General features: G+C 30.3%; 1 protein-coding gene across 1 annotated transcript; it reads left to right on the forward strand.

The window, feature by feature from the left end:
- The first annotated feature begins 10,324 nt into the window (after nt 1-10,324).
- LOC7482487 (transcription factor MYB16) lies at nt 10,325-12,599 on the forward strand. The gene is made up of 3 exons (XM_002323835.4): nt 10,325-10,612; nt 10,757-10,886; nt 11,531-12,599. Exons 1-3 carry the CDS (start codon nt 10,480-10,482, stop codon nt 12,471-12,473), a joined length of 1,206 nt encoding a protein of 401 aa, XP_002323871.1. The 5' UTR covers nt 10,325-10,479; the 3' UTR covers nt 12,474-12,599.
- The last annotated feature ends 3,640 nt before the right edge of the window (nt 12,600-16,239 follow it).

Genomic DNA, 16,239 nt, shown 5'->3' on the forward strand with positions numbered 1-16,239 from the left:
CTTCCACTAGCCAAAGGATTTGTTTTAAGTTAGTTGACAGTATTACCATGATCAGTGACATTTCTGCCATTGTTTGCTCTAAACCATCTATTTTATGCAATTGTGCTCTTAATGCTGCCTCTCAAGCCCTCATAATATCCTAGATGGCCTTCACCCTTACATTGCAGAATAGGTTGCTACCATCTTTATCCATCAAACAAGCCAATCTAGTCTAATACCAATTAATACAGTGTATAGTAAATAAAAATTAGGGTTCTTAAGCCCTAAAGTTATAGCCCGAACACAGTAGAGAAATTAGATAAAATCTTTGATATTTTATAAAAATTCTTAAATAATAGTTAGAATCTTCTAGCAAAAATAAACTAAACATCCATATTTATTCTAGTTCTATACCTAGAATTCTTTATAGGAAAATAATTCCTAATCAAAACTTACCTAACGAATAGAATTCGTCAAGCATTAGGATTCCTATCTAGTAAATTACTAGTTAAATTAAAAGCCTGATCTAAGTAGGAAAAATAATCCAAATATAACGATGTAAATAAAGATAATTTCGCACAATAATTTTTGCCCATTATTTTAAGGCATTCCCAAACTCTGATTATCATGAAAATTTAATCCAAAAGAAAACAAGGTCTTTATAGTCTTTTGTACAAATCTTATTTTGATCTAACGATCAGATTAAAAGTTATGCTTGTTTTACCAAACTACATCTTAAACTCTTTTCAAACTCCACAAAACCTAACAAATCTTAATAATTAAGTAAATAATACAATAATTTTATGCCAACAATAATGAAGAAAGTATCACACGTTAAATATAAATGAAATTATAATTATTTGAAAATTTGTACAATGTAATGTCAACAAATTCAATCTTGATTATTCAAAATACTCCAAGTGAAATCAACTTTGAAACATTGATAATGTACTTGTAAAACAAACAATTGACTAAATTGTTAATCCATAGAAACATTCAAAGAGGATTTGAATTTTCTTTTCTAGGTTTGACCTCTACTCCTTCAATTAAAATCCATCACATCCAGTTGCCTTCACATCTTCTTTCTTTTATTTTTTTTATATGAAATCAAAGAGAGACTTGGGTAGAAGAGAACGGGTGAAAGAAATTTTATTTTTTGAATTAATAACATTTCAATCATAATAATAGTACTTTTTTAAGTTTGCAAAAAAAAAAAAATTCCCTTTTCTAGAATAAATGAAATTTGGTAAAGGTAAGAGAGAATGAGTTTTCATGGGGTTATGGAAAACCTCTCGCTATAATTGCTTTAAGAAAATAAAAATAAAAAGATCCAAAAACATTAATTAATTAATAACTCATAAACAACTTAGTGACTAACCCATGGATTTTTATAACAAGTAAAATAAATAAATAAATAAATATGTACATTATTTAATTAATAACTCATAAACAAGTTTTCATGGGATTTTTATAACCCATGCATTTCAAAATATAATGTACATAAGATTAAAAAAAAAGGCAATCTTAATATAAATCAAAATAGACATAACCATCAGTCAATTCACCACTTCAGCTTCCTTTTGCTTCCAGTCCATCTCATTTTCATTATTGCAACTATCACTAACACTTACCATGGTTACGATTTTTGTCCTCCACTCAGTGTTGGTATCGTCTCCATATCAATTAACACCACTATTTTATTATTGACAAAAATACTATTGAAATCACCATCTATGTCACCATTGCGTCTGATGTCATTCCCATTAACCATTTGGTTATCATATTTTTAATAAAAAAATATTTAATTAAAAGATAATAATGGTATATATAAAAATTTAAATTTTAATTCATGTGCGACAACAAATGTTTCGATAACTTCAAGGGTTTTGAGATAGATTAACCCGATATCTGATACATTTCGGTTGTTTTTTTTTATTAGTTTGAACTTTGTGATGTGTATGGTATTAGATGGTGGGTAAGGCTTCTGGATTGAGGGGGGTTGGATATATTTGAAAAATATCATAAAAATATAATTTGAAGGACTCATGAGTCATCACTAGTATTATGATCACTAGAAAACCTAATGATCTATGAAAGTTTAGGTAAGAGGATTAGTTGTGAACATGGAAGACTCATCACCCTCAATGAACTCTATATATGACAAGCTATATTATTTATTTATCTGATATAAACTAAGATATTGTTATATTTTATAACCATTGGTTTGTCTACAGTTTACGAAAAGTCGTAATCAATAAGAAAGATTTTATCTTATCAGGTTAAAATCATAGCTATTCTAGAGTCAAAACATAAAAAGAGAAAACAAATTGTCTTTTTATTCAATATTAGGAATACATCTTATGTATAGGTTCATAATCTTATATATTAAAAGAAACAAAATAAGGTTTAAGTATTTTTGAAATATAGGTCAAGTTCTCATGATTTGAATAAATTGGTTATTAAATTCAAAATGCATGTAAAATAAAAAGGCTATTTTTTTTAATATGCTAAATTATGCAAATATGATTTATTTTTGAGAAACTTTATCATATGCACACAAATAAAATGTATTTTTTTTAAATAGGGAATATTTTATTCTTTGTATTTTTTTCTCAAATTTTGAATAAAACAGGTATATTTAATACCGGATTAGTATCTTATATTATAAATCTACAACCCCAATATTAAGTCAAAAGGTTAAAAAAACACACGAGAGCTCCACAAATAATTTTAAAATGATCCGTGAATGTTTTTAGATTTTGTTTTGGAAAATACTTAAGGTCTGTTTGGTAAAAGCACAAAAACAACATTGCTGAAAAATCAGTAGGGCATGTTTTCCAAACAAACCCTTAACTAAAAATCAAAGGCTTAAAAAATGTTTTAAGACCGTGTTTAACAAACACACCTTAAAGACAAAATATTGCATTTTTCCTTTGATAAAAATTTAACATGCCAAACACTGTCTTATTTAAAATGGATTCAACCCAACCACATAGGTTAGGCTTCCTGACCCAAGGCCCAAGCCAATAAACAAATCCAAAATCAGAAAAGAAAGAACAAAGACCAAAGAGAAAAAAAAAAAAAGCTTGGACTTTGCCAAGAACATGATGAACAAGACAGGTGCACCCAGAAACATGATTCCAAAAGTAGACCGGATTACATCAAATTGAAGGCATAAACGCATGTGAAATCAACATTTAAGCAAGATTTTGAGGTTGGATTAGGACAACAATCCAACAATAATCATGATTATTTAATTTTTGTGAAGAACACGTACGAAGAATAAAAAATTAAACCACAAGATTTAATTTTTTTAAAAAAAACTATTAGGACCCTAGATTAGTGATAAAAAGACTTGTGTACATGTGTAATAACTAACAATCGATCAAAAAGACATGAAAATTAAAAACCTAAGGCAATGTCTAACCGAAGAATACCAACCCAAAAATGCAGCAACAAAGCTTAAACCTAGAAAAATGCAACTTAACCTAGAAAAGTAAGTTAAACCTTGCAAACAAAGCTTAAGCATGCTTAAAAAAACTTGTTTGAATCATAAAAAAATAGTGAGCAAAGTCCATGATGATAGCAAACAAAAATAGCATTCTCTATACATAAAATATTATTCCATTGATTAAACTTATTCTCTTGAAGCTTAAACAATATGCTCACAACTTCAACAAACCCATTAAGCTAACCTAAAACAACCTAATCCAAAACAACATCAAAACTTAACATAACTTGTCATCGCTTCACAAATGATTAACTAAACATTAAAGCATGCAAAACAACATAATATATCATCATATATCATATTATTATCATGTTCTAACACATTAAAACAAGATAATTAAATAACACTTGACTATATACAAGCTATGTTAAGGCATGCTTAAACATTTTAAAATAAGAATCATGGCTTTTAAACAACAACAAAGAAAACTTAAAGGATGTTTAATAACATTGTGAGCAATAATTTAAAGGACAAAATAAAAGGGGAGGGGGTGTGCTTATTGAGCTCCACCCCCTCGTTAAAATTTCAAGAATACCTTAACTAATAATGTTACTATCTTTGTTTAAAATCTCCTGCTCCTTCCTTAAGCTTCAAATCTTCTAGTATTTTTGCTTTCAATCTTGGACCTAAAAGCTTTGCTTTTTATCTATTTGCTTTCACTTCTTATCAATATTTCCTAGCCTTTTTATCAAGAAACTTTAGTAATTTAATCTTATGTAAGCTTTCTATTTTTTCTCTCCCTTCTCCTCTCAATTGCTTGGTACTTTGGTCCCTTATTTCTTTTGCTTTGTATTTTTGGTCTCCTTGTCCATATATTTTGTTTTTGTTTTGGTTTTTTTGTATTTTAATATTTTTTTTTTTTAAAAAGACAACATTAACTTGATGAAAAAAATTAACAATGATTTTAAAATAGGTGCATTAACAATTGAACGTGTTGAAAATAATTTTTTGAATTTAAATTCTTTTAAAAAATAGTTGAAAATATCAGAAATGAAGCAAATATGTCAAAAATATTTATTTTTAAAAAAAACTATTAATAAAATGAAGTAGAAAATCGGGTTATGATAAACTTAATAAAATAATATGCAGTATATATTTTAATATAAAGCTTACAACTGATTCAATAAAAAAATAATTAACAAATATATTGTAAAAGATTTCAGTCAAAGATTTTGATTAAAAAACAAGTAATTTAGTTTCTCTTTCTTAATACTACAATAATGCAACATTTCATTAATTAATATATATATCAAATAAAATATAAATACACATGTTGTAAAATATAATTAAATGCACACGATAATTTATGACTAAGAAAATTCCATATAAATATTGTTGACATGTTTTTTTTTTTTAGTTTAACGTGGGTGTCCGGGTCAGCTTGCGCGCACCTCGACTAATCCCACGGGTTCTGAAGTTAACGACTATATAAGCCTCCAATAACTATCATATAAGTAACCATATGGCTCAAACAATATTGTTGACATGTTATTAGTACTGATCGTTGTCGGGATCGTCTCCACATCTATTAATACCACTATTTTGTTATCGACAAAAATACAATTGAAATCACCATATTCTAGTCTCCATTGTGTCTGATGTCATTACCAGCAACATTGCCTTTCCATTAACCATTTGTTTCATATTTTTAACAAATAAATATTTAATTAAAAGACAATAACGGTATATATAAAAAATTTAATTTAATTCATGTGCAATAATAAATTTTTCAATAACTTCAGGGATTTTAAGATAGATTAACCCCATTTTTGATACTTTTCAGTTGTTTTTTCTTAGTTTGAACTTAATATAAAGCTTATAACATGATCTTTAATTTGATTTAAGAAAAAATAATTAACAAATATATTGTAAAAATATATCACTCAAAGATTTTCATTAAAAAAACAAGTAATTTTTTTTTTATTAACGTGGATGTCCGAGCCAGTTTGGACGTACCTCGACTAATCACATGGACCTTAAAATTAACGATCATATAAACCTCAAGTGACTATCATATAAGCAACCACAGGCTCGAAATTAAATTTCTCTATCTTAATACTACATTAATGCAACAATTCATTAAAATATATAACTAATAAAATACAAACACACATTTTTAAAATTAAATTAAATACACATGATAATTTTTTTTCCACATAAATATCGTTGACTTGTTATTATCAGTCATTGTCGGGATCGTCTCTATTAACATCACTATTTTGTTAATACCATTGAAATCACTATCTAGTCTCATTGTGTCTGATGTCAATACCTTTTGCTTTTCATATTTTTCATAAAAAAATTAAATTAAAATAATGGTATATATAAAAATCTAAATTTTAATTCAGTGCAATAACAAATATTTCAATAACTTCAAGGGTTTTGAGATAGATTAACCCTATATTTGAAACCTTTCAATTATTATTTTTATTAGTTTGAACTTAATAAAATAACATGCAATATAAATTTTAATATAAAGCTTACAACTGATTTAAGAAAAAATAATTAACAAATATATTGTAAAGAAATTCAGTCTGAGATTTTGATTAAAAAACAAGTGATTTAGTTTCTCTTTCTTAAATTATGCTCTCTTCCTTGACATTTTAAGTTCAACGTTAAAGAAAAATTAGTAAAATTTTTAAAAAATATATTCATGTAATATTATCTATTTTTGTGTAGGATGAATTATTATTACTTCTATACTACTACAAGAAGTATGAAACTCACTATTAATGTGAACAATGAATCCCTTTTTTTATTAAGCCCCTTCATTTTTTTTCAATTCTCATTTTTTTTTAACTTCATTTTTTTTTTATTCTCAATTTTTTCTAATACTCGTTTAAGTTGTTTTTGAATCGACTAAGTCGGTTGGATCATGTTGAGGCAATTCTCATACAGTTTAATTTTAAACCTGAGCTAACTAAGAAGTCGCGTCGATATTTTTTTTTTGTCAATTTAATCCATTACCAGAAAACCGATAAATACAAACGGAAATACCGAGGGAATATTTTCGTCGGTAAATTTCCGAGGGATTTTACCGACGGACATATTCCCTCGGTATATACCGAGGGAATTACGGAGGGAAAAAAAATTAAAACAAAACAAAAAAAAATTATGACGTGTCAGGATTTACCAACGGAATTACCGACGGAATTTATTCCGTCGGTAAAATCCGTCGGTAAATCCGTTGGTAAACTTGTTTACACTGTTCATCATGTCAATTACAAAGGGAATCACCGACGGATTTTGTCCGTCTGTATTTTCCAGAGAGCTCCAGAACTATTAACTTTTCAATTGCACTGTTAATTGTTGTTCTTTACGGACAAATTCACCGACAGATTGAAAAGTCGTCGGTGTTATTTGGCAGTTTTATGAAAAAATTCAATTGATTTAAAATTTTCATTTAAATATTACAGACGGAATCACCGACGGACTGAAAAATCGTCAGTAATTATTGGCGCTTTCTGAAAACTTTGTACGAAATTGAAAATTTAAATTAAATATTACCGATGGAATTACCGACGGAATAATTAAAAAATATTAATATTCAATTATCCGTCGGTAAATCCGTCACTAACGCGCCCCAATAAAAAACCCGAATCCTTTATTTCACAAGAGACAAACTTATTTCTTCTTCTTCTTCTACTTCTTCTTCTTATTCTTCTACTTCTACTTCTACTTCTTCTTCTTCTTTTTCTTCTTCTTCACTATATGTAAAAAACATTAATATCTATTTCTTTCTCTTCTTTTCTCTCCTCATCTCCTTCTTTTTTTCTCCATGCTCGGGTATGTCTTCTTCTTCTTTCTTCTTTTATCCTCTTAGTTTTTTTTTAATTAATATGCTTTACGAAAAAAAATTTCTCTCCTTAGCTTCACTTGTAACTACATTAAGGTAAGATTTTTCTTCTTTTTTCATGATTTTTTTCACTATATTTGTTTTTTATTTTATTTTTAATTATTTTTGTTCTTAATAATTGTATAAATGTTGTTGTGAGATTTGTTTTTTCATATGAGATTAATTTTTAGTTGATTTATTTATAGGATTTTTAAATTTTTAGCAATTGCAACTTCATTTTTTTCATATGAATTTTTTTAGTTGAATTTATTTTTTCATTTTATTTATTTGTTGCAAATTTGTTTAAGTTGATTTTCTTATTTTTTTTTTCAAGCATTTTGAGTATATATTATACAGTGTTGATTTATATTAATTTAATTATTTTATAATTTTATAAAATGAATTTTTTTTTAATTTTTTTAAATAATTACCGATGGAATTACCGATGGAATTTCCATTGGTAATTCCGTCGGTAAATCCGTGGGTAATAAAAAATATTATTACCGAGGGATATACCGACGAAATGAAGCGGGTAATTTTATTTTTTTATTTCCGACGGATTTACCGACGGATAAAAAATTACCGATGAAGGATTCACCGACGGAGCATTTCCGTCGGTGATGTCGTCGGTAAATTAATTACCGACGGAATATGTGTCTTACACCGACGGAAAAATTCCGTCGGTAAAACTGTTAAATCTTGTAGTGATCTTTTCCTTTCTATTTTGTCCTCAAATTGTTTTTTACTAGTCGGTTAAGTTGTTTTTAGAGTGGCCATATCAACTAGGTCATATCAGAGGCAACTTTCATATGGTTTAATTTTAAACCCAGGTTAGGTAAAAAGTTCGGTCAAAATGTATTTTTTAAGTTAATTTCACTATTGTTTCTCAATTTTTTCCTTAAACTTTTTTTATTGGTTGCCTGGGATGTCTTTGAACTGACCAAATCAATTGAGTCATATTGGAAAAACTTCTACACGATTTAATTCTAAACTTAGACTACGCAAAGAGTCAGATAAGAAAATTTTAATGTTGACTTATTAAGCTAACTTTAATAAAAATATTCTTTATATTTCGTATATATTTAGTTATATTATTTTTTTAAATCTAATTTGTAATGTAGCGCAAGCTTGTAAATTAGTTTTAACAAAGTTATAGGTAAAACAAAATGAAAAAATCCATCGGAATGTATTTTTATAATAGAGATAGTTTATAATACACAGAAAAATCAAGTTTAAAAAACCCTAAGTTTTTACTCAAGTCTTCAACAAATCATTCTATTGGTGATATTTATTAATTTAACAATCTATGAAGAAAATATTATTAATACCCCTTGCCTACATTAATGAACAAAAAAAGCACATGAAATATGAAAAAAATCTTAAAAATACTAAAATTAATTACGAGAAAATAGATCTTAGAAAAAATTTGGAAAATAAATCCAAAACTTCAAAAGAAAGAATTTGGTTAAAAGTTCCTTAAATCATCACGCAAAATCAAAATAGATAAATATATATAAAGTTGGACTCAAATTATGAAAGGGATTAAAAAAAAAGCAATTGAATATATAAGGAATTTAAGTTTCATTCTTTTTATTTTGAAAATAGTTTTATGATTGTTTTGTACAACCCGTTTTTCCTTTTTATCTGTTTCTAACATTTTTTAAAAAAAAATTCTCACGTGGCAACTAGTTTTCGGGACTTATTTTAACTTTGAATTCAAATTTTTGGGATCTTTTTGTTATCAATTTATGTCTATGGTCTTTTGAACATTTTAATAACAAATTTTTTGGATTTAATAAATATTACTAATGGTAGGATTTAGAGACTTCAGTAAACTGTAAGTTATATATATATAACACAATTTAGCATAAGAATATTTCTTTTTCAATACACATACTATCTTGTTAACTTAAAGTAAATATTAAAAAAAAAATATATGAACGTAGTTTTTCTCGATCTTGATTTCTCCTCCGATACTTTGAACTTTTCATCGTCATCAATCTTTGCAATTTATACAATTTTTTGCATATAATTATATAGTTTTTCCTTGTATTTAATTAAGCTTTGACACTTGAACCTCGTTAAATTGTGCTATTAGATTTTAATTAGAGGGGGGTTGTTGGCATGATTGGAATACATAGTCACTTGATAGAAGAAACTTTAGTATCATATTAAAAAAAAAAAAACCCAACAACTTAATTAATCCTTAATCCAAACTATTAAGGAAGGTCTAAAATAAATCTTTATATTAAATTAACTAAGAAAATAACTTATAATGGGAGATGTGTGTTAAAATAATTAAGATCAAATACAAAAAAAAACTAAAATTCTAAATAATTTGTATATTATAAGTGTTTAATCTTAACCTAAATACAAATAAAGTATATATATGTTAAACTGAAAGTAATATTCTATCTTTAATAAATAAAATTATAAAAATATTATTTAACAGGGTATATATATATACACACACATTCATTTAATCTATCATATATATGTTCCTTTTTATTTGTATAAAAAAATTGATGACATCATGATGATCATATTTTGTTTGAGGTTTATTCTAGTTAGTAAGTGCATATATATAATCCTTTATTATTACATAAGATTCGAGTCTTCAGAAAGGTTATATACAAGAATTTCTTCTTTTTATTTATTTAAATGCAATATTTTGGACGTGAGAATATAAATGACTTTCTTAAAATTCAGCAAAATTACTTAGTTTTTATACGTCAAATATTCTAACCTAAAAATACCATTTTCTTTATAAAAAAAAAAAACTAAGAAAAATTACATCTAATAGAACCCTAAATCATTAATTACTACGTAGGGCGGCCTATAAAACAAGTAAAGGTACGGAGTACCAAATGGACAAAAGCTAGCTAGTAGCTACCGTATATGTAGCTTGAATTTAAGGGTATCCTGCTGTCATGTGGCTTGTACACATAATACTCTGATCAAATTAATTTTTTTTTATATGTCATTTATTTCGCTGACCTTTCTTCCATGCCCATATATCTTCCTTCACAAACAACAAAATCCTCCTCTCTCACACCCAGCTACTCTCAACAAGTCGAATTCATTTCTTGTGCTATATAAAGAGCCTAAAGAACTACCCTCCTTCTTTGCTGATCATTTCACTAAGCAAGTTACTATGGGTCGATCACCATGCTGTGACAAGGTGGGCTTGAAGAAAGGGCCATGGACACCCGAGGAAGATCAAAAACTCCTAGCTTATATTGAAGAACACGGCCATGGAAGCTGGCGTGCCTTGCCCGCTAAAGCAGGTGATTTATATATGCTAGCTAGCTAGCTTCTTATAGGCTTGCTCGCCTTACATTTAAGAGATGAAGGGTGTAAGTCCAACAAGTTCAATGAGAGTGTATAGACATGTGTATGTGTGTAACCTTTTAGTCTCTGATGGTTTTTAGGTCTTCAAAGATGTGGAAAGAGCTGCAGGCTTAGATGGACTAACTATCTCAGGCCAGATATTAAGAGAGGAAAGTTCAGCTTGCAAGAAGAGCAAACTATCATTCAACTCCATGCCCTCTTAGGGAACAGGTATATCTACTATATCTGCTGTCACATGCTTTCTTTTCATGTGATGTTACTGTTGTTATTCTTTTCTTCACAGTTTTTGAATTTTCCACGCGCATGATTTTCCAAGAACTCATTTGTTCACATGAATTCTGGTCTCATCAAACGCGACTAATTGCTACTGTGAAGTTTGTTGAACTTTGTGTTTCTTTGTTTCCATAGTCTTTGGTTCACAAATACTTGCTGACTGGAACAACCACTCTCTTCAACTGTAACATGTTTCCGATGTAATAGCCTCTCTTAATCACTCTCAACTACCCACTAGCTCTAAGTCTATAACCTATCATCTTGACAAATCCTCTTGACCAACATTTTGAACAGTAGTCTCTGCTTACTGTTTTCGCCATTCAATCAAAGTATCATTATTGGTTGCCATTAAATGCTGGGTGCATGTATATCTTTAATTTTCTTTTCAGCAGCATGACACGGAAAATGAGATTGATTTCTTTTTTTCTTTTTCATTTGGCTTTCCAAGTTACTTTATTTGTCCATACTGATCCGTTGAATATTTTAGAGCACAGAAACGCTTGTAGTAGTCGATGGTAATTTCTAGGTTTTTTTTTTTTTTTTTTTTTAAGGTCTGTCTCTATGTTGTCTTGTACCTTCAGGTGGTCGGCTATAGCCACTCACTTGCCTAAGAGGACAGATAATGAGATCAAGAATTACTGGAATACACATCTTAAGAAAAGGTTAGCCAAAATGGGGATTGATCCGGTAACTCACAAGTCGAAAAATGATGCTTTACTTTCCATTGACGGTCAATCCAAGAATGCAGCAAATCTTAGCCACATGGCTCAATGGGAAAGTGCCCGGCTCGAAGCTGAAGCTAGATTGGTCAGGGAATCCAAACTACGTTCACAATCAATTCAACACCAACTTAGCAGTACTACTCCAGGTTACTTTCCCGGTTCAGGTTCGAGTCCAGGCTCAACTTCATCAACTTTGGCTCAACCGCCGCGGTCTCTTGATGCGCTAAAAGCTTGGAATGATGGTTGGTCAAAATCAAGTGAAGGTAATGGTGGTGGTCTAAACATGGGAATTGGAGATGTCCTTGAGTCTCCAACATCTACTCTAACTTTCTCAGAAAATGCACCACCGGTCATGAATTCAGGTGCAGTTGGAGAGAATTCAATTTCAATGATTGAGTTTGTTGGGACTTCAGGGTCAACAGAGACTGGAATTATCAAAGAAGAAGGTGAACATGATTGGAAAAGCCTTTCAAATTCAAGCCATTTGCCCGATAATTCAGTATCCCTTACATCAACCCTTCATGACATGACAATTTCTATGGAAGCACCATGGAATCCAGATTCTTTAAGGGCAAATTGTGACAATGTTCATGTTGGAAAAAATGTCATGGAAGAAGGGTTCACTCATCTTTTGCTTAGTGATTCTGCTGAGAGGAGTTTGTCAGACGATGGCAAGGACTCTGACCATAGTGGTGGCAGTGGCAGTGGCAGTGGTAGCAATTATTACGAAGACAATAAGAATTACTGGAACAGCATTCTCAATTTGGTGAATTCTTCCCCATCTAATTCACCCATGTTCTAATGCAATAAGATTCTCTAAATTATTGTAATTAGATCTAGAAAGTGATTCAGGAGCTTTATATTATTTAAGTATTCTCCCCCCATTTCTCAACCTAGCTAATGTCAAGTTCCCTTGATTTTTTTCCAATGATTCTCATTGTTATTAGAATATCACCACACAAACACACCCACAGGAAAATTCTGGTTGCCTGCACAGATTTCAAATCCTAACCAGTTTGAAATTAGATGCTCCAATAGTGTTGTTGTGGGAGTCACAAATGAAATTTTGGCAGTCTCTCCTTCCTGTGAAACGTGAAATAGCTAGGCTGATTCCACTCTGATCAGCTAATATGTTACAGTGGAACAGAATTGATCAGCTTGTATGTCAAGTTAATGAAATATATAATTGGCATGCCTTCTTTTGTTCCTATTATCTCTATGCTCTCATCTAGATCTAAGTTCTCAATCCATGAGATATATGCGGAGTCCAAAATGTAAGAAATTGATTCTGAATGGGCGTGAGTGAATGATTAGCACCCAAAAATCTTTTCTCTCCGTAATGCTCTATACTACAGACAGCATATTGTGGACTTGGACTTGTTCAATATGCTAGAGAGGTATTTATGAGCCTTTATTGCTGTTAGTTTCATGTCACATTCTGCTTACTGGACTGAAAGTTATTTTGCTTAGTTGCCGTGAAAGTAAGAATAACGAAAGGAAATGAATTTCCTTTTCTTGTTTTTTGGGATTAAAAAGAAAAGATTATTGAAGATCACATTCTTTTAGATTTCCCAAGCTGGTATCTCTTTCATACGACGGTGACATACCCGAAGCTTAATGCCTTCATAAGGAGGATTCTCCATTTTTTGAGTCAAGGAAAAATCAAACGTGACAGCTTTAAAGCAAGCATCAAAAGCATTTCTCATCATCAATCACCTGTAACCATTTTCATTCCAAAATTCTTACCTCTGTGCTTCTCTTGAATTACTTTCACCTTCAATCTAGTTTGCTCTATCTTGAAAAGTAATTTCACACGGGCCAAAAGGAAAACCCTGGCATCAAAACACTCTTAAAGTGTGTGAAGCAAGATTTGTCAAAGTGTAAGAGAAGCCATCGATAGCTCGGGAAACATTGGGAATAGTAATTGATGGACTACAACATGAGGTACGATGATAACATCTTTTGAAGATATACGACTCAATGCTCATAATTTGAAGGGTACCTGTCTAACACACTTCTATTTAGGCTATAAATGTTCTTGATCTTTGATTAACAATTTTATTTATGCGACGTCCTTTTCAGCAAACCTACTGCATTTTTCTTCAAAACACTTAACATAGCATCATTTAGGTGGAGCTTTCGCTGCTATCGATTAGAGCTTGGTGCCTGCATGTGTATCTAATTAATGTCTTGCAGTGGGGGAGATCAAATTGATCCATATAATCCTCTAATTAAGCCATATTTGATGAAAGCATTTTGTTAGTTACGGAAAAAAAAAAGATGGACCATGATCCTCCTGTCAAATCGTGTATACAGACAGTGAACTATATATATTTAGTGTAATCCATCCTAGCAAAAAAATATATCTTTCCTAGTATTGTCAAGGCAAGTTATTCCTTTGGCAATAAAACATCAGGAAGGTAGCTTGCATCAGTAATTAGCTTATCTGTGAACCCAAACCAATCATACAATATGATAAATCTCTCAGCAAGATAGCTAGTATCATACCTGACAATCTAATTAAACACGTTCATAAGGTATTAATTATGACTTCTAGGTAATTGAACATCTTTTAATAAATTCCTGTCTTCTGAATAATATTTCTATTCAATATGTATAATCAAATTTCTTTTTTTGAACTATTTTAAAGATGGACATCGAATTAGTGTATTAAAAAATAAAATTTCTTGAAATACTAACAATTAATGCGCTCGGGAAAAAAAATATTTTCTTTAGGGTTATTGAACACATTTTTATATTGAAAATATTTCATTAAGGAGTCACTTGGACCTACACATATTAGAGCTTAGATATATCAATGAACCGCATCTTTAATTAAAAAATTTAGATAACTTATATTTCATTCTTATTTATGAGCCATTTACTTTTCGTGTTCTTTGAGTTAAATTTTTCACAACTCACATTTGCATATATGATATACCTCAACAATCTCCTTCTCATATTTGAGTTTCATTCACATTGGATACACCCTTCCAACACAAGCATCATCAATATCATTGGTGCAATAAGCACCACCTAAATATTGTAGTGCTATCAAGAACTTAATTATCACTTGAGAATGAGTAAACCACCACACTATTAGAGGTGAAGAGATATTTTATTTATAGAGAAGTACATAATTGTACATGAAAAGAAAATAAGGTACAAATGGAAACAAATCATGCAATGAATAATATATCTCTGCAATCATGGGTTAACTGCTACAATCATAGAGAGAATTGCTCAATATCAGGAGAGGATTCTTGAGTATCCTTAACATCCCCCGACAAGCTTAACATGGGATTAGATCATACACGAAGCTTGGAACGAAAAAAAAAAGCAACCGAGAGACACTATTTGTGAAAACATTAGCAATCCGCAAAGAAAAGGGAACATGTTGAGAGCATTCGGTACCAACAACAATGAGTTCATGAAGAAAGTGATAGTCCAAAACGATGTGCTTGGATTACTTGTGAGAGACAGGGTTACAATTGAGAGAAAGAGCATTCTTGTTATCATAAATGAGAAGTGGTGGAGTACGGGTAGTGATATGAAGGTCACGAAAAAATATTGCAACCAAAAGATCTCAACGGTAGTGGTGGCAAGGGCATGACAGATTCAGAGCTAGACCTAGAGATTGTGGGCTACTGTTTTTTACTCTAGGACATAAAATTGTCACCAAGGTAGATGGAATAATCGGTGGTGGAGCAGCGAGTATCTAAGTAACCAGCCCAATTAGCATCAGAACAGGCAATAATAATGATAGAGAAAGAAGCTATAAATGTGAGGCCAAAGTGAAGATTACCCTTGATATAATGAAGTATAATTTTGATTAGGGGTGAGCATTTTTAGTTCAGTCCGGTTTCACCTAAAAAAATAACCAAACCAATTTTTTTAAAAATCAAAACCAAAACCAGTTCAAACCAACTAGTTTTGGTTCGGTTCGGTTCGGTTAATTGAAAGGAAAAACCAGAAAAAACCAATTTCATCTTGACCAGGCATATCGAGTAGGTTTTTCTGAAATTAAAAATAAAGAAGTCAGAAAGAACAAGTGTCAGGTGAAGATTTGGAAAAAATAATTCTCACAACATTTATGACAGTAGTCGCAAGATAAGCATACTATGGCAAACCAGCAACCTTGTAAATAAATATAGGAAATGAATATATAATAGATCTATAGAAATAAAAAAAAAAAAGTTAGTAATTGCTTTGAGCAATCTAATAAGTCTCCCTCTTGTTAAGATGAATCTCTAAGAACTTGTGCATCTAATAATGAGTGGCTACATATGTCAGTTTGATTTAAAGAAAGGGACAAAAAGATTGAGAGATGAGATATGAAGATTGAACAGGGGGGCTCCAGGGCTGCTGTTTGGTTGTTTAATCCATGGACTCTCCTCTTCAGTAGTCGGTTGTGCTTAAAGAAAGGGACAAAAAGATTGAGAGATGAGAGATGAAGATTGAATAGGGGACTCTAGGGTTGCTATTTTGTTGTTTAATCCATGGGCTCTCCTCTTCAGTAGTCGGTTGTACAGGGGGGGCAGCTAGAGTTTAAAAAGTAAATGGGGGAA

The sequence above is a fragment of the Populus trichocarpa genome, chromosome 17 (assembly GCF_000002775.5).
Source record: "Populus trichocarpa isolate Nisqually-1 chromosome 17, P.trichocarpa_v4.1, whole genome shotgun sequence".
Classification (NCBI taxonomy): Eukaryota; Viridiplantae; Streptophyta; class Magnoliopsida; order Malpighiales; family Salicaceae; genus Populus; species Populus trichocarpa.

Excerpts from the sequence above, each read along its gene's own strand:
- LOC7482487 (XM_002323835.4), top strand. The coding sequence starts at position 10,480 with ATGGGTCGATCACCATGCTGTGACAAGGTGGGCTTGAAGAAAGGGCCA. Across the intron at positions 10,613-10,756 it reads TGCCTTGCCCGCTAAAGCAG|GTCTTCAAAGATGTGGAAAG; the intron begins GTGATTTATATA and ends GATGGTTTTTAG. Across the intron at positions 10,887-11,530 it reads CATGCCCTCTTAGGGAACAG|GTGGTCGGCTATAGCCACTC; the intron begins GTATATCTACTA and ends TTGTACCTTCAG.